Source organism: Lagopus muta, chromosome Z (assembly GCF_023343835.1).
Source record: "Lagopus muta isolate bLagMut1 chromosome Z, bLagMut1 primary, whole genome shotgun sequence".
NCBI classification, from domain to species: Eukaryota; Metazoa; Chordata; class Aves; order Galliformes; family Phasianidae; genus Lagopus; species Lagopus muta.
Window position 1 is genome coordinate 34859809 of NC_064472.1, and position 19988 is coordinate 34879796.

General features: G+C 37.9%; 1 protein-coding gene across 5 annotated transcripts in view; it reads left to right on the forward strand.

The window, feature by feature from the left end:
* Positions 1-19988, forward strand: part of PIP5K1B (phosphatidylinositol-4-phosphate 5-kinase type 1 beta) — a 99911-nt gene that overhangs the window by 73239 nt on the left and 6684 nt on the right. For all 5 annotated transcript variants that reach the window (XM_048931685.1, XM_048931688.1, XM_048931687.1 and 2 more), the window contains 6 exons: positions 330-413; positions 513-561; positions 1073-1157; positions 4621-4776; positions 5471-5615; positions 19869-19986. In XM_048931685.1, the coding sequence (XP_048787642.1) occupies positions 330-413; positions 513-561; positions 1073-1157; positions 4621-4776; positions 5471-5615; positions 19869-19986 (637 nt within the window). The remainder of the gene's footprint in view (positions 1-329; positions 414-512; positions 562-1072; positions 1158-4620; positions 4777-5470; positions 5616-19868; positions 19987-19988) is intronic.

Below are 19988 nucleotides of genomic sequence, written 5' to 3' on the forward strand. Positions count from 1 at the left end.
AAGAAAGCTCCTGTGGTTATTAAGTATGGGAGACGAGGCATCATGTAGCGGTGAAGATATTGGGTGCTACTCAGATAATGAGAAGTGCAGTATTGCTACAGAAAGCGCAGTGAATATATACCTTATTTATGATAAGTATGTAACAGTCTATCTGAAGTACTTTAAACTTGCCGTTTCAAATCAGTTCTGTGCTAAGTGAGCTACATCTGAATTTGCATTGTGGCATCCAGCTTTGAAATTGTCTTATTTCTTTGGATTTGTAGGTGGGTTTATTTCACCTACAAAGCAACAATCAGAGATTCTAACTGCGCTTTTATTGTTTCTGTCAGAATGGGAGGTATTCCAGCTAAAAGCCATAAAGGAGAAAAGCTGCTTCTGTTTATGGGGATTATTGATATTCTGCAGTCTTACAGGTAAATGGCAATTGAACTTCTACTGAATACAATATTTTGAAATTACTTACAAATGTGGACATTTTATAGAGCAGTTCTGACTTTTTTTTGTGTACTTAGGTTAATGAAGAAGCTGGAACATTCATGGAAAGCTCTTGTTTATGATGGGGTAAATGTTTTTGGTTTTGGTTTATTTTTTTATTAAAAGTAATGGAACTTTGTTTTCTGTTAAACAGGAAAAAGAGAACTCTGGTATATTTGTAGTCTACCATCACCTTATCATCTAAACTGTTTCTGAAATCTTTTAGGTTGCTCTTAATACGTACTCTGATTTTTTGTTGTCCTTTTAAAAAGCAGGTAAAATGATCTTGCCTTTGTGACTTACAGAGGGGTAGCCATTAGCAAGACATTAAAAAACTCATGTTCTGAAAACTATCATTTTCAAATTCTGCAGAGATTTTGCAGAACATAGCTATTTAAGTTTGAATTTGTAATTTCATAAATGTAAACTTTTACCTAGAGCTATCTTTCCTTAAAGAAAATAATTGCTTGGGCCTTGTTGTTTTCAGTAGACCAGAAAAATGTGGTACTGTTTACTTGATGTGTTGAACTTTTATCTCGACAGTATAATTTCGATTTTTTTATAGAAAATGTGACTAAGACCTTTTTCAATTTTGCAGGATACAGTTTCAGTTCACAGACCAAGTTTTTATGCTGATAGATTTTTAAAGTTTATGAATACAAGAGTTTTCAAGAAAGTTCAAGGTAAGAGAATAGTTGAGTTTGCTCTTCTAGGCATTTTCATAATCATTATTTTGTAACACTTCTGTCCTGGTAGTACAAGAATCCTTTCTACAAGATCATATACCACTTATGCTAGCAGAACTCGAGTTTTTTCATTAGAGATAGTGGGATTGTACCCTGGTAGTAGAATTACGTATTTGCTATGTGTGGTTTGTTGGTTTTTTTTTTTTGCTGTATCCTTTTTTGCTGTATCTATTTTTTTTGCTGGACGTCTGAAGATAGGTTTCTGTATATTGACATTGATAGAAAGATAAATTTTGAGCTAATTATGAGTCTTGTCCTGCTTCTGTTCATAGCAGTACCCTCAGTGCTTTGTTTAATGTGAATAAGTAAAGACTGATGAAATATCCTCTTCAGCATGTTTGAATGTAGGCAATCTTCCCTTTGATATGGATTTCTTATGTGCTTTGTCAAAAAGAAATGGAAAGTTGGGTTTAACTAAGGCTTTCATCTTTATTTCTTGTTTCTACTTTTTGCCTCCATTTCCCCTTTCCTTAACACTTTTATTCATTCTAAAGGGCAAGATGCATACTGTTAATAGGTATTTACAAGAGAGAGAAAATGCCAATAGAAACCCACCATCACAGCAGAGGAATATCACTACCAAGAGTTATCCAAAGATTTCAGTTTTAATATTTCAGCAATAATTTAACTTCTTACTATTGTAACTTCTCAGAAATAAATTGAATTATTAATGTAATTTAAAGAAGACCATGTAACTGTAGACTTTTTTAAGTGTTAGAGAAGGGGGAAAGTGACCTTAAGCAGACTCTGAGTGACAACAAACCAGAGAAGTAAATGATAGGTACTTTGTGAAATTTCTAAATAAGAAGACTGAAAAGAGAAAGCTGAGAGCTGACAAACTAAAGGATAGATGATGTACTTCAAGGAGAGTGAGGAAGTGTTTAGAGGAGCAAAAAAAACCATTTAAATTAATTGTAATTAGTGATTCTTCCTCATGTGCAAGCTATGTTGTGACAGGTATTCAGGAAAATAAACTTTTGGGGAGTGTTATAAATACTCATGAAAGGATAGATAATTCTTTTGTGAATATGTCGTGCTACTGAAAGGAGTTTCAGTCTGAAGCATCAGTTTTAGGGGAAGCTGTTCTGGTTATCAGAGCAATGAGGGTTTTTTTAGTTTTGTTTTGTTTTTTCAACAATCATGGCAGCTTATATAAAACCTTTAGTGTGTAAGACATACAGATTGATTGATTGCATCCTTACTAACTTCTGTTTCACTGTGAAATTATTTTTGAAGTCTGTGGAGATGATGAAATTGCAAGTTGTTGTTTTTTCTTTTCCATTTGGTAAAAAACTGCATGCTTCTGACACCCTTTAAGAAACAGTGTTCTGTGAGTTTGGGATTTTTTTTTTTAAAGCACAGTTCTACACAAATAAATTTAAATCAACTGTGTGGCTAGAATGATGTACTTGATAAAGAAGCATATATTCTAGAATGAGTCCTGGTTAGTGGAATGCAGTATAGCAGTTAGCTATCTTGTTTAGCTGTGTGTTCATTGGAGGTGGAAGTTGGTTTGTGGAATAGACACTTTGTTCAAATGCTACAGGATTAATATTGAACCTATGGCGTTGTGTCAAACTGATAGAGGATATTTTGTAAATACCTTTGTGATTAGTGTTAGTCTGGTTTCTTTGAATGTTGCCCTTAGTTATCTGAAAGAAGAAGAATGAAGCCTATAGGAGAAAGGTAGGAAGGAAATTGAAATGAAGGGTAGAAAAATTAAATTTAAGCGTAAGGAGGGTGGCTGCAAATTCTTATACAAACAACTTAAGGTGCTACACACTAAAACCTTTGGAAGAGATAAATAACACAACTTAAAATTATCACTTTATGGCACAACATTGTGATTAATATAAAAACAAGACAGCAAGGAAATATCGTTAAAAAAAAAAAAAAAAAAGAATTAAAGATCAGTTCAGATGAAAGGAATGTTCCTCCTGAGATTGAGATCTCTTTAACTATGGAATAATTTTGCTAGGGAGCTAAGTTTTATGAGACACTACTCAAAGGCTTTATTATCTGGAACCTTTCCAGTATACACATTCCCTGTGCATTTGAGTATTTTCAGTTCTTTCTGGTTTTGACTGCTGGATTTATCTCAGTGCAAGATGGGAGCCTTTCTGTATTTGAAAACTATGGTACAACTAAGGGACATGATGCCTTATTTTCTTGATGATTTTAATTTGTCTGTCTCACTTTTTCAGGCTATTAACTTCTTTCAGTATTCTGCTGTTACTGATCTGCATACAAGGCTATTAATCTACTTTTGTATGGGTTAGTTGTTAAAATACATTATCATTTTTTCATTTAAAAAAAAAAAGTAGGAGTGTATCTGTCTTTGGGAACATCGCTTTTCAACTTCAAGCAAGACATTTCAGTTTAAGCTCTTAAGCCCTGTTCTGAGTATGTGCTTTTCCCTTAGTGCACAGAATAGGCCTCCATAAATAACTGGAGATGTAGTAAGAAGGTTCATCATTGGTCGGAGACTAGCACAGCAGCTATTTTGTTTTATATTTTTTCTCAGCAATATCCTGGAGCCATGCTTCCGGTTCCATTCTTCCAAGCGTTTGTTAATCCACAGCCAAATTGCTTTGATGCTCTTAACTTGAATTCTGTGATAGAGTACACTATAAATTATCCCAGTGCATCTGACATCACCTTTCTGCTTATGGATGAGAGTCAGCAGCTGGCAATTAAAAAACACTAATTGAACCAGCTGGCATTCTTCTGAAGGAGAACTATGAACAGAGATCACGATTCAATTGTAGTAACAACGATGAGATCTAGTGTTTCACTCAAAGTGCTGTTCAGGTGGGAAAGCCCTACTAAGAATTACAGCAGGCATTTTCTGAGTATATAAGCCATCAACATTTTGGAAGTGTTTATTTTATTTTAAAAAAGTTTAGGTTTCACACATACCACTGAAGAAATTCTGTAATAGCACATACATCATTATATATGAACGATTCATAGCTCAAAAAAATGGTTGTAACTTCTCAGAAGGTACCAAAACTTTTCAGTTTTCCTGTCTGGTTTTCTTCTGCATCAGTCTGTCTCTGAATACACTTACATAGGATGCTGTCTGATACATAGGAAACTTCTAACAGTGATACAAAGCTTGGTTGACTAATTTGTCTTTTTGTTCCATGATCAGTAGGAAACTCCAGAAAGCAAATAAATAAAAGTGCTTTGCTCAGAGATAAGTAACCGACCACTGCCTGTGGGTTTACTGCTAAGCTATTTGATAAGTGATTTCTCTATCTGGATGTATACAGTCTACAGTCTGATCTGTACCAAGAAACTCTAGCTTTATAGGTGACTTACCTTTCTGTATGCTGTTAAGGATGTACAGGACATTGAAGTGACTTAATTCATCACCTTTTTTCATTTGGTAACACAGCTTTAAGGTCTTCACCTTCCAAGAAACGATGCAATTCCATCACAGCCCTAAAGGCAACATCACAAGAAATAGTGTGTGCCGTCAGCCAGGAGTGGAAGGATGAAACGCAAAGCATTATTACTGAAGGACAAAGCTACTCCAGCCTTGATGAGGAAGGTAATACCTTTCAACTCAACAGTCTGAACCATATTTTTAAAAGAATTTTGTAAAAGCGTGAACTAGAAGGTCTGGAGTCTGGCTAGTCTTCAGAACTTGAGGTTTGGTTACTCTTGGATACTGCATGGAAAAAGTAGTTTATATATCAAGGTTTTATGACCTTAGTTTTCTTCTTGTTTGCAGGAGATCCTAAAACAATTTGTCCAATAGTTAGCAGATAAAGGCCAGAGCCAGTGCTATTCTTTTGTCTGATTTCTAAATAAATATGTCACATTGTTTCCAAGCTCAATTTGTTTGCCCCAGAGTCTTTTTGAAGAGACAGAATCTGCTCCTGTTAGAGGTCATTTCCAGCCCGATATAAAGGAGAAATGACTACTTAATCCTGTCTGAAAAGAAGGCTCACATAGTGTGAGAGCAGTCCTGGCTCTTAGAAGAATTCATCATATATTCATACTGCTGTTTAATGTTTGTCCCTCCAGTTGCTTTGTATTCTGATGAATGTACTGACTAGCAGTTGAAATTTGCCTTGTAAAGACTGTGGGTATGGGCGCATTGCAATATCATCTATTCAGACATGTGTAGAAGCTTGGAGAACCTAGTGAGAGTACCAGATAACCCCATATACTTGCATAAAGGCTTCTGGATTCAATCTGAAATGGAAGTTAACCTTGTTCTTTATTTTTTGTATATTCAGTACTGGGTTCACGCCGCCGGCCGGATTTAGTACCAAGCACTCCATCTCTGTTTGAAGCAGCTTCTCTGGCAACCACAATTTCTTCTTCTTCCTTGAATGTAGATGAACGTTATCAACGTGATCAGCCTATGCTCTATTCCAGCAGGTAAATTTATTTTAGCTTCTTTTTTTTTTTATTCTATTCTGTATTTAGAAGAGGACTCCCCACTGTTCTGGTAAAACTATGGCGACATGTTCAATGGGAGGAGGCTCTGCAAAATTAAAATCAGAGTGAGAGATTTTTTGTGTAGACCAGTATTGACCATTACCACTGAAGCAGAACTGCTGTAATCCTATTGGATTTGTTAAGTATTTTGCAATGGGGTCAAAAAGTAAAAAGCATAAACTCAGCGTCAGTGTTACAGTATGCTTTGAATGTTACAGTTTTCTTTTGAATTTTTTTATCATTTTCCAAAACCAAACTAGGCATTGAAAACTTACTTAGGCCTTAGTCTGTTCCACAACCCAAACTATACTAAGGTACACAGAATTTGGAATACTTGTAACTTGGCTGCAAAAACGAAGTTGGTTTTCTTGGGAAAAGAAACTGCTTTGAAGATGATCTTTATTCTGGATGTTCAGTGCTGAATGGTGTGCTTTGAGCTCTTCAGAAGTAACCATTTGCTGAATTTCCTTGAATGTTGAACCAGGGAGTGTGTCAAAAGCTTATCCAATTTTAATCCAGGACAGATAAAAATGGGAATGTTTTGATGAAACTTGTGAGCTAGCTTGGATACCTTGTAGCTATGTCTGCCCAATTCCATCACTATGTCAGTAAGACTTTCTGGGAAGTTTTGTGCACCTGAACTCTACCAAGATACGTCAGAAGAAAAATTTTATATTGTACAGTCTTGGAGGTCTTATTACTATGTGTGATGTCACAGACTAGCAGTTTCTTTTATCTGTTTTTGTCAGTATGGGTAGCTGATGTGAAATCAAGCATCTTGAATTTATCTGTGCTAATTTGAAATTGTGCTTTATATAGTGTTTATGCAAACTTAGTAAGCAAATTCATGTACTGTGATATAGTTATTTACTTTGTGTTGTCCAAAAAAGTCAAGGCGTTTCACAGGTAGTTTTGAGGCAGTAGAAATTTACTTTCTTATTAAAATGTCATGTGTTGCTTTCATATAAAACATAAAATGACTTGCAGAGTTCCTTGATCAAAGTGCTACTTAAGATTTTATTTTCATTAAATTGAAGGAAAGCACACTGTGGCATCTTGCATAGATCTGTCTTGAAAAATAAAATCTGAATTAGGTATGGTTTGGTGATGGGTTTTTAGTTACAAAGCTATGACAAGTTGTCACAAGTGTCAAATAACATTACTAATGAATGCACGTTAGCAGAAATGGAGCTCTTTCAATTTAACTTCTGTAAGTCTTGTCCAATTTATGACAGCTGTAGGACTTCAAAATTATATAGTCTTGAAACAAGTCTTAGCTTTGCTAAAAATAAGGTTGTTAGAGTATTTAGCTTTTCTAATTTTCTGTAAGCATTGTATTTTGTATTTATTTTATTATTACGTGTCAGCAAAAACTGTAGAGCTGACTCATTAAAAAGTTCAGATTTACTGCAAATAAAGTATTTCAACTACAAATCAATAATAGGGGAAAAGTATGCTCAAGTTCTTGATATTTTTTGTGTGTGTAAATAGGTTCCAAAATTCTTCTAAAATGAACCAGTTTTTCAGCTAATCTACAATCCCTTATGTAATCCAGTATTATGTTTAGATTTGTTGATCTCCAGATCTGAATCAATCACTTCAATTACCTAAAATGTTACCAGTAATGGAACCTTACCCATCATTACCTTATAAAATCAGAAGAGGACTGTAGTGTTTGCATTTAGTTCTGTTTTATCAGTACAAAATGACATGCTCTTTATCAGGACAAACCTTGCGTCAGTATTCATAGATGTGTCTCTCTCCATGTCTTATGTCAAACAGGGGACCTTGCCCTATAGGCAGATCTTACCACTTCAATCTCACATCCTTCTTGATCCACCTTAACTTCTCAGCCAAGTTTGCTAGTGCTGAAATCTTTTTAGCCAAGTTTCCTAGTGATAATTTTTTCTCTGAGCCAAATTCTAATTGATATCACAATCTGAATACAATTAACAAGGATTAGCTTCTATGTCAGAGCAAATGGCTTTCTTTTACAAATTGAGAAAGCTGCTATATATGCTGAGTATTAAACTCATTTCAAGGTCATCAGCTTGGTACCTTCTGCACCAGTGCAGGGTGATCCTTTTTTCATGGCACTAAATAATATGTAGTTTTGCTCTGAAAATGCCTCCTATTTGTTTCCATGGAAACTATAACAGATACAAAGAGTACAATAACACTATTTGATGGAGCAAATCCTCAGCTACAAAACACCATCATTTTAAGCATAGTCACCATCATTAGCTCTGCATGTTCACCAGTGATGAACAAGAGCCTGCATGGCTGTACAGAGCGTGGCTTTTCCGCATAGCTGTGGCCACTGCTGAAATACACCACCCACTGCTTCATTCAGCATGCTTACATCCACTGCTTGATCTCTTGCCAGTGTTCAGCATGTGTTGCTGAGTGGCACGGTGCTGCACGTTTGTTTCATCTGCACTTCCATGTCAGATGCCATTGTGTCAGAGTGCCCCTCTGCTGCCTTGCGTCACACAGCAACAACATGTAGTAGTGGAATAGTGGCAGGAAGGTTCAGCCTCTACTGCCGTACCAACTCTGACATTGTAAGCCAACATAATAAAATGGAAGCATTACTTTCAGAGCAGCTCTTGTGAATGCAGCTGAAACTTACGTTTTTATGGCACACTGGAGACATTTCTGTGCTACCATGAGAAAAGCTGGTAGGGAAATAAAAACACCAAATAATCGTGCCATAATGATGTCTTGAGGCTTAGATGCCTTAAATTTTTCTCACTGGAGCTCTGCTTTTGAATAACCCTGCACTTTGCCAATTGTCTCTGGTAACATAAAACCCACAGCAGTCTTTGAAACAAAGCCTAAATGAATTATTTGTTTACAAACATGAGCCTGCTTTCAGTTTTTAAGTACGCAATTGACTATGAAATTCTACTCTAAATTATTGAGTAGAATTAGCTTGGCTTTTTTTTTTTTTTTGGTGCTGTTTTCCTTCCCCTTTTAAAGTGTCCTAGCACAAAGTAATGAGTACAAGAATTTCCTCTTAACCACTCAGCAGTTTCTGTTTTATGATATTGAAAGGAAATAATCCCACAGTACCAGTACAGTATATGCATAGGTCCGTAATTCCCAGTAGTGCTAATGAGCAGTGTCTATCAACACAGTGAGAGGACAGGAGCTGTTGTTTGCCTCACTGAAAAAGAGAGTACCTTGAATACCTTGAGGCACACATTCATATTTTTAAGCTTGGTGTTTGGTTTTTTTTTTAATTACCTGTTTGTATCAATCATGAATGTCATCATTTTGTAAGGAGAGGGCTCATTACGTTCAGTTCTTGGAGTTCCTGAGTATCTGTGATGTAAGGAATTGCTGCCAGTGTGGCTAACAAGAGGTGATTTGCTGAGCTGGAGCTGGCTCCTGAGACTTCATCAGCTGAGGAGAGTTTATCTAATCCTGATTTGGCATGGATTAGAACTAGTGTAATTGGTAGATAATATGGAGAAGTGTTCGGGGACTAGTTACTATGGAAAAAAGAGGAACTGAGCAGCAGTCATAGAAATAACTGCTTATTCTGAATGTTTGTCTAGGCTGCTCACTGCTTAATTTTCACCAAAGTATTCCTCGGTCCTTGAGGAATTAGGGAGACTTTAGATGTTACCGTGGCAGTATGAAGGAATGGCAACAGGATAAGCGTGGAGGGGAAAGTGGCTGCTTTTTTCAGCACGGAAGGAACTTCATCCACAAATGATGTATTCAGCAAGTGTAGGCTTTTTTTGTCAAAAGGCAGCTGGATTCTGTTCTATGAAGTTGTTTCTTAGTTAAGAGGTTCTATTGTTAGCAAGATCAAGTATTCATTTAGTAAAGTAACAGAAGTAACAATATTTTACTTCTGTTTAAATTGACAAAGATTTTCTGTTCTTGTTTTCTGACAGAAAGTATGTTTAGTTCAATCAAAAACCCAAATAAAGGCCACGAAGTAGTAAGGGATACTTCACCTCTCTGTCCTACAGCTTTGCCAAGGACCTGGCTGATAGGAAGGGGTACTGCTGAATAAATCTGACTCATTTTAGCCTAGGATCTATGTGAAATGTAATCTTGTTTCTCTTCTTAATGTATTCTGTACCTATCAGTATCTGTATCTTACTATCTTATATATGTCACACCATATGCATATAAAATGGCCTTCTCTTTCCTCTTCTTAATGGAGGAAATGGCCCACTAGAGATGAGCGTGGAGGAATGATGTCAGGAATGGGGGCAAAGCAAGGGGTTCAGCTGAAGTGTATCTGTACCATTGCACACAGTATAGGCAACGAACAGGAGAAGCTGGAAGCCATCAGGTGACAGGTAAACCGTGACTTAATTGCCATTACCAAAATGTGGTGCGACCACTCCTATAATTGGAGTGCTGCAATGGATGGCTACAAGCTGTTCAGAAAGGACAGGCAAGATAAGAGGGGCGGTGGTGCACTTCTCTGTGATAGTGTTTCAGTGTTGTTGAGCTCAGGACTGGGAATTACAAGGTAGAATGTCTAGGGGTAAGGATCAGGGGGAGGGCCAACAAGGCTGATGTCCTGTTGGGATCTGTTATAGACTGCCTAGGCAGAATGAAGAGGTAGTTGAAGTGGTCTGTGGGCAGCTGGCAGAAGTTTTGCAATCACCAGCCCTTGTTCTCATGGGGGACTTCAACTTCCCTGACATATACTGGAATTACAATACAGTGCAGCAGAAGCAGTCTGAGAGGTTTCTGCAGATAACCTACCAAGGGATGTGCACTGCTAGACCTGCTGTTCACAAACAGAGAAGGACTGGTGGGAGGTGTGGAGACTGGGAGCTGTCTTGGACAGAGTGACTGTGAAATGGTAGAGTTCTCAATTCTTAGTGAAGTCAGGAGGGGTGCCAACAAAACTGCTCCTTGGACTTCTGGGGGGTGGAGACTGAACTGTTCCAGACCCTGGCAGGGAAGGTCCCTTGAGATTCAGTCCTCAAGGGTAAAGGCATCTGGGAAGGCTGGATGCTCTTCGAGAAGGATGTCTTAAAGACGCAGGAGCAGACTGTCGCCCTGTGCTGCAAGATGAACCGGCAGGGAGGAAGGCATGCATGGATGAACGCAGTATGTTTTCTGAGGCTACAGGAGAAAAAGGGGCAGGCAACTTGGGGGGTGGAGGGGAGAACAAAGAAGCATTAGGATGTGCAGGGGAAAATCAGAATGGCAGAAGCCCAGGGTGAGCTCATCTTAGCCACTGGTTACATCTGTCTTTAAAAGTCAGACCAATTATCATAGAGGTATTCTGCCCCCTGACCTGGAAGTCTGGGATAAGGAGCAGAATAAACCAGGTGGAAGCAGTTAGAAAGCTACTGCTCCACTTGGACTGCCACAAGTCCTTGGAACAGATGGGATCCAGCAAGGCACACTGTGGGAGATGGTGGAGATGACAGCTGAGCCATTTTCCATCATTATCAGTATTCCTGGTCAGCCAGAGAGGTCCCAGGGGATTGCAGGCTCGCCAGCGTGATTCCCATCTACAAGAAGGGTCATGAGGATCTGGGGAACTACAGTCTTGTCAACCTGACTTTGGTGCTAGGGAAGGTTATGGAGCAGATCACCTTGAGGGAGATCACACAGCACGTGTAGGACATCCAAGGGGTATGGCACAACCAGTGTGGGTTCATGAAAGGCATGTCCTACTTGATCGAGTTACCTGCGTGATGGATGAGGGAAAGGCTGTTGACATAGTCTACCTAGATTTCAGCAAAGCCTTTGATACTTGTCTTCCAGAGTATTCTCCCAGAGAAGCTGGCAGCCTGTGGCTTGGACATGTGTAGCCTTTGCTGGGTAAAGAACTGTCTGGATGACTAGATGGTAGTGAATGGAGTTAATTTCTGCTAGAGACCAGTCGTGAATGATGTTCCCCAGTAGTCAGTAGTGGGGCCTGTCCTGTTCATTATCCTTATTGGCGGCCTGGATGGGGGCATTGAGTGCACCTTTTTTAAGTCTGTAGATAACACTGTCAAAACCTGCATAAAGGATTCAGAGGAGAGAGTGGGAGCCTGCTTAAAAATCCCAAGTTCTGTGAAATTAGCAGCTCCCTCTGCAAACAGGTTTAAAAGAGAAAGCGGGATCATTTTTTCTTCTCTTTACAGAAGCAAGATAGCAGTGCTCAGAGTTTACAGATATCCCAGAACATTGGCAGTCCTCCTGGAGTTTCAAGGTCAAGTTTTCAGCGAGCACCTGTGAAACAGAAACTTTCCCAATGAAGCTCTCTGAGAGCAGAGAGAGATTTGTTCTAAACAGCTAAAAGGCAGCTTCTGCCTGCATTCTCTGCCAAGAATGTCAGTGGTTTAAGGGCTGGTTCGGCCCAGTTCCGTCACCAGCGGGGTGGATGGATTTTGCAAAATCCGCACCTCTGGAAAAAGGGAACAGGGGACCCCAAAATAATTAAAAACAGCAGCAAAGATCTGAGGAGAAACAAACTAATTTACTAAATACAGTATCAAGTATGCAAGATAACACACCATGATACAATATGATCAGAATTGAAGATAATAAATCAAATACAATGAGAATGTCCAGAAAGTGGATAGGCCTCACCATAACACTGAGGTGAGCTGCACAGTCCAGCTGAGCAGCAGGGAGACGGGAGGAGAGCTGAAGAAAAAGAGCGGATGGAAAAGAGCACATCAGGTACCTTGCCAGCAGTTCTGTCTCCTCTCTGTGACTGCAGAGTCCCCAGGGGAATGTAGTTCTGCTCTTCTGGGCAGGTACCCAAAACTTGAGCATTAACAGTTAAACTCCCAGAAAGATGAATGGTTGGACTTGGATGATCTTGGAGGTCTTTTCCAACCTTGGTGATTCTATGACTCTTGTATTTAAATTTCAGTGAACAATTTTTCATGTTTTCTTTGCATTTCTGTTTTTTTGGTGCAGACCACTTGAAATTTTGGAGGTCTTCAAAGGATTGTTTTCTCTTACATGGTTAAAACTTCCTGAAACTTCCCAGCTTGAACTGACATGTCCATGACCTAATATTTTATCAAACAATCCTTTTAAAGACAGCTTAGGAAATAAAAGCAGCTTTCTATCTTTTCAGTGGAAGTAATTTATAGGTATTTTCTTGCTATAGGAAAAATATGCCTTGTGTGAGTCTTTTTTTCTTATGGGCAAACTCTTGTACGTTGTATTTAAATGTTCTGTTTGTGTGCCCACTGCCTTTAGATTCTGAAGCTTAGGCAAATTTGCCTAAATTTGATTAAAAGAGGTGCATGCTAGATGAATGTAAATGAGCGGCTAAGTGGAGGAAGAAAACTGCAGTGCTTAAATGCTAGAAACAGATGCACTGAAATGGTAGGGAAATCCATGTGAAAAAGAAAGGAAACTTGACTGTCATTGAAACAACGTGTAATACAAGGCTTAAAGAAAATAAGGCTTTCCTGGTTCTTTGATGGGATTTCTTCTGCTTTTTGTGTGCTTTTTGTTTTTGTTTTGTTTTTAAATTAAGAACCAAGATATAAAGTAGACTGCTTTAGGAAGATGAGAGCAGCAGCACAGTTGAGCTCAGTCATGGGTGATCATTACTGAGTGGGAGAAAATAACTGTAGAAATAAGTTTTTGCTTGTCTTTTCATTCCCTTTTCCATGTACAAATTAACGAGAACTCTGCATCACTGAAATTGTTCAATACCTCTGTTCCACTCTAATGTATTCTTTTTAATAAACTGTGTATGTAGGGTCTTATTCTCTTCTGATGCTTCCTCACTTCCAGATTCTCTCTGTGTGCTCTGCAGGAATTCTGCCTTCAAACTGAATGATTATCATTCAGTTTGAATGATGCTACAATGATGCTGTTGCAGAAAATTGAACTTTAAGGACTGCTTATAGCAAATGTGTTGCACTAAGAGATTAAATACTTAGATACGTATTTTACATGCATACCTTCTTCCGTACATACATACTTAACATACGTATTTTTTACCCCTATGCATAAATCTCATGTGCATATCAGATTCAGCTCAGTCATTTAATTTGAGAAAAGACTAGTTTGGAAATCTCACTAATGTGCTGGTAGAAGCTGTACTTTGTAATATCTGCAGAGCTTGGTATGCATCAGTTTTGTTTTTTTCTTCTCTTTGGTACAGGATTGCTACTGTAGTAGTCAATAACATATAGATAAAAAGCCATCATGCCTAGAAATATTCTGGGGTACTTAATGGAGTTAAAAAAAATTTCCTGCTTATCCATTACATTCTGCTGGAACAGCAGTTCTGCGACAAGTTTAATAAAAGAAGAAACATAGCAGAAAAGCAAATTAAAGTCTACCACTTTAAAAGGCAGAACCTGCTACCTGCATTCCTGGAGAAGCATCAAAAAACACTGTTAGAGAAAAGATTAAAATGTATTTAATCTTACAGTCTGTTATTTTCTTTGCTCTTCCAGAGCCAGCACATACAATACTGTTGTCTAAGCACACAGAATTCTCCCCCTCTCCAGTGGTGTCAAAAGTTAGTATTTGGATTTATTGGAGGTGTTTTATGAAGTGTTTGTGGAAACAGAAGAGAGAATCTATCTTGAGCAGTAAATGCTTGCTCTGGACATGTAAAAACAAACAAACAAACAAAAAGTTTCTCACTTGAAATGCAAAGTAAAGTAAATCTGGATGATGTTAAAGTTTTGCTAATTATGTCTTTATTAAGGCATGTCTCAATTTTAATGACATTAGCATCATATTATACCTAGTATAATGATCTCTGTCTTGTGGTCCTTATAGTCTTGAGAAAAATTAAACTGAAATCAGATTTTTCTGGCAACTAGCAGGAATATTTCCTTAATGAAAGTTTGTAAGACCGCCTTTTGTAAAGCTAGTATTTTGTAAAGTGTCTTTCTCTGGAGAGGATCAGTGCTGACTTAAAAAGCAAAAGTCGGTGCGTGTTACAATGGAACTAGAACCAGACAAAAGTAAAGAACTAGCCTTGTGAACACAAGTTCATGCGTCTGTTTTGAGCAAGTGATACAGTATGGTGCTTTGTAATTGCCTTGAGTAACTCTTTGGAGTACAGAACAGATGAAATCAATCTTATATGTACACATGCAGAAGGCGCACCATTTTAGTGTAGAACGAGCCTGTGTGATTTCATACATGAGCATATTTCCTGTTTAAGAAGTTAGTCCTTTAAAGCATCTTTAGAAAGATGTTATTCTACTTCAGCTGCAAATATCTACAAGGTATTAGTCGTATTTAATAATTATCAGAGAGCAATACATATAGTATTTGCATCATACCTGTTTGTTTTTTGCTCAGAAGAGCAGTCTGTGTCTTTAAAAAGTCCTGGTGAATAACAAGAGGTGTCACCTGTGTTTTCCTTAATTCCTCTAGTGTCAATCATAAGCTTACACATGCCCACGTAGTCCCACTGCAGGACCCTTCTTTTGGTAAAAGCATTCACAAGCTGGTTCCTCCAATTCAGAAAAGTTAAATCCTCCTGAAAAGTGGAAGTTCTGTTTGCAGCAGGCCTGTGTAGATCTGCGATTCTGTTGGTACTTGTGACATTAGCTGACCGAACCATCAAATGATTGGGATTAGCAATTTTCAGGTAATAGGTATTAGCAAAACACGTCTCACTAGAACATCACTAGCACACCTTTGTGCTGATATATTTTTTTTTAATCTTGCTGTTTTAAGTATAAAAACAGTACTACATATCTGACCACAGTGAAACTTCCGATGTCTTCCCTTGGGACTTACTGCCTACCACATAGTAAGTCAGTACGCAAAGGTACTATAGACTTCATCAACATCACTTTAAATGCTGAGTTCTCACATTTGTGTTTCCTTATTTAAGGAGGCCCCTTGTCCTTTAGGCTAGATGAGCGAAGTGACTGCATTTGACTTTGCAATTAGAAGAGAGGGAGTTTTGTTGTTGTCGTTCTTTTCAGTACCTCTTAAAAGAAGCCTATTGCATTGCTTTGAGTTTTTCTAGGAAGATCTCTGCATTATATAATAAAGTAGGCATGCTTCTATCTGCCCTTACTGAATTAATTGGGCATAATCCCATTCAGCTGTTGATACCCTGTGCTCTCAGATGCCTCAAGCATGAATGCTTTCCTTCACAGAAAAAAAGAGCAAGTGTTTTCTTGCATGAATTTGTCTCTGTAGGTCCATACTCATCCTTGCAATTCTCATTTCACAACTAATTCTTTCTGAAAGGAGGACTCTGAGGACCGTCTTTGAGCAGAATTCATGTAAATCCCTCCCCAAGCTGCCATTACTCAAGAATGCACAATCTAGACTGAGCTTCTGAATGCTGATTGCTTACACCTGCGGTCTCTTCAACTGCATATACATGTCAGCTGCAAAAATAACAAGCCTTTATGATTTTAATTGGCAATTGCAGCAGAGTATGCGTTTGTTCACCTTCATGTAATCATAGTCATAGAATGACTTTCATGACTCTGTTCACACATCATGGTTTGCATGAGCATGAGCAAAGCATTGCATTAGCATGAGTTTGGTGGCACAGACTCTCACTATCAGACTCCATTACTTGGAAGACAAAAGCAGCATTTAGATCAGTCCTATTTACTTTTTTTCAAGTCTATAGCTTTGATACCTGTGAACAATGTTATTAGAAGATGAATTGCAAGAGTTTTTATGTTTGTCCCACTTCTTCAGGCATGTGTGAAATTTAGGGAGTGCAAGATTGGGTTTTAGAAATGATGTCTACATTGTCAACATGAGCCCCATGTTGAACAGACCCATAAATATCTGTTGTATCCATGGTAGATTTTCCACACTCATCGCTGTTTGAGCAGTATCTTTTAGCAGTAGTTCTACTGCCCATTGTTCTATGTGACATTTTTCTGATTAACCCCTATAAACACATTTTAAAGGTTACGATGCAATAAGCTGATAATTTTCTTAAAATTTTGTATAGAAATTATGTAATAATCTTACTGAAGATTTTGCATCCCAAACCCCATTTTCCATACTTCCAAGAAGCAAACCCTAATTAGCTTCAACTTTTTGAGCTAATTTTTGCCTCTGATGTTCAGGAGAACAAATCAGAAGGACTCTGAAAAATGCAGTGTTTATTTTATTCTCTACCAAAGAAGAAGACGAAGACTTGAGCTTTTTTATTATTCCTATTCAGTGTGTTAAAGTATTCTGTTTTAGAAGGTCCTAAGAACAGCTTTTCCCCTTGTTTAGTCCTAAGGTCAAAATAATTATTGTTTCTGAGAACAGGAGGACATTAAAACAGACTCAAAAAAAAACAAAACAAAGCAAAACTTATTTTTCCTCACTTTCCATAGGTGAATTGGAAATCTTGTTATATTTATCTTGGGAATGCATTTTTTCATGCTGTTGTTACAAGGCAGGTTCAATGAACAAGCATGGTTTTCTGCCATGGAAATAATTTCTAACTAAAAAGATATAACTAGAAAGGTGTTATTACATTATTGCACATAAGCAGTATACTGTAACTGTGGCAGAGTTCAGCTTTTGGCAGAAGTCATTGCTTTCCTCCAGCATGGGCTCCAGATGCAGACTAGGATAGCAGTGACGTTAAATTTCCACTTTCTGCTTTATGCACTTTACTGATTAGCTTCCCAGAATGGAGTGCATACGTTCATTTTAAGTTTTCTTAGAGAATTAAATTTTCTTAGAGAATTTTTGGAATCCGTCCAGTCTCTGGTTATTGAATTTAGGATTTATGAAAGAAAGCTCTGTCATTCAGCAGTTCTTCTGTACTTCTTTTAGAAAGCGGTTCTTCATACATGAGTATTAGAGTTGATTTCTCACTATTCAGTGTGAAAGGCACAGTAGCAAGAAGATTGTTACCTGCAGATAAGTTGTGGGGATTTGATTGTAATTAAAATATGGAGCAGCATCTCTGTATTATTTTGCCTCTTCTTTCATGCCTGTTTTTGTGCAGGGGCCTTTATTCCATGCTGGTTTTCTGTGCAAGTTTACTCTGTACTTTCTTCTATCCCTTTTCTCCCTTTCATTTCTGTACAGTATTATCTGTTTCTATATGTTCTCGCTTTTTTAGGAAATTCACTAATGAATAACCAAGCTGTAACATTAATGGGAGCTTTGACTTCTCTTTCTGTACTGTTTGTGTGTTAGCCTTCATTTGCTTCCTCTCTGTGTAGTGGATTCCTGCAGCAGGCAGATCTGCATGTCTCCTTGCATACCATAAAAAGAGGCATGCTCTGAAGGGCAGATGGCAGTCTATTATATGCCATAGAGAGGTAGTTTAACAATCCCATCCCAGCACTGAACTCATTTTGCTGTTGCTTGCAATGCAAGGCAGACTGTGAAGCAAAGTAGATGATAACTTAACAAACTAGCCAATTAGCAGCAAAAAAACCCACAACAAGCTAGTGCATTCTAATGGGGAAGTGGGAAAGGCAGAAAGGAAAGTAGATACAGGAGTAAACTGGTGAATTAACCAGAAAAGAACAGTAGCTCTAGGTCTTGGCCTTCTGATCCAAGAAGGCTCTAAAATGAAGCACACTGGTATGAATTGTGGAAAATCTCACTTCATCTGAGTGCAGGTGCCAGAAGTTTTCTGAGTGAGAGAAGTTAAATCACAGTAGTGATGTGGCTTAGTACATAGCAAATAACTATTTCAAGGGGTTTTTTTCTTTTATACTTAACATAATACAGGTATAAAAGCCAAGTATATGCTGCAGACTGCCTGACCTGCTCATAGTAGTGCAGAGCACTGTTTTCCAGAAGGGTTGACCATTGACTTTGCACATTTTTATAAATACAGTAGCTGCTCACTTCATGTTCATCCTTTGGCACATGATTTTCTTACATGGGCCTTGGCACATTCTGAGGCCTGAACTGAGCATCCCTGTTTGTCAAAATTATGCAAGCAAGCAAAAGCGATTTTTTTTCTTTCACCAAAAATAGTGTATTTAATGCCAGAGCTTGTTTTGTGGGAGATGATAAAAACATAGTCAGTGTTTGGCAGTAGCTCCTTTCTTTCCTTCCTGTCCTTCCCTTTCCTTTTAGTAAAATGTAGTGTTGGCAGAAAACTGATATGACTGAAATGTTCCATAATAGAATACAAATAGAGGGTGTTAGGAAACTGCTGCTAAGCCAATGGGAGCTGCATCACCACTGGGACAAATGAGTTAGTCTTACAGTTGAAGGGATATACTATACAGTAAAAGGAGCAGTGTATTGTGGTGAATGTGGTATTGTGCACTTAATACTAATATGACATGAGGATGACTGATGATTCATTATTTTGTTGAGCATTTTTATTTGCTTTCTGCTATGGATTCTAGTTGTACCCTTTCTGATTTGATGTCCAACCTGGAACATACCTAAACCATGAAATACTGCAAAGGGAGGGGAAAATTAATCCTCCTTTCCCCATTTACAGGCTGATGGCTGTGGCCATGTTTTAACAGCCGGTTATAATGCAGAATTGTTAGCTGTTCACTTCTTGTGTACATAGGTAAGAACATTTGAAACACAGTTCTACAAAACTGAAGTCCCTTCATTTCTGACAGCTGGTAAGGGTGGGAGATTAAGGTGCTTAAATCCAATAAAGCACCATGGACAGTTTCAGCTCTGTGGTTCCAAGTATTTACAGAACAGGATTCTTGTGTGGAGGTGTTTGTGTTTTCGCATTCTTTCTCCACAGCAGCAAACATAAATCATATGCCTGACTGAAATAATTCAGCACACCTCTTCTGCCAACATTCCTTGCTTGCAGAGCTGTACTAATTACAATGCACTATTTTTCTTCTCTCACTATCCCATCTGAACTGTTGGCTGAAAGTGATGTCTTATCTATGTGAGAAAGTCCAATACTACTGTGCTTTATTACTGAGTCTCATTTTTCCTCTGTTTTAAATTAAAAAAAAAACGTTCCTAGGATTTATACCATTGTGATGTAGAAATTAATGAAGTTACCCCACTAATACAGTGGCATAGATTCATTGTTCCAGCAGAGTTCGAGAACAGTATTACTTCTTGATAACATTCTAATTACAACAAAGGTAGAAATAACATGGTTTGCACACGTTAGTAAAATGTGCGCCCCCAGTTAACTACCTATACACTTACACTTGTTTATTTTTCTACTTTTCAAGTATTTGAAGCTTAGTTGTTAGGGAGAAATTTATTTTAAGATTTCAGCTGTGACTGAGCTCTCTGCAACTTGTATTTTTTTGTTGACTGTAGTCTCCCTTCTCTTTCCAGTAAAGAGTTGCCTTCAAGTTCAACATTCACTCTAGAAGATAGTGCCATCTATTTGACATCAGAACAGAGCACACTGGAAACGGAAAACGATAATGCTTCTGTTTTGGATGTCTATTTGGT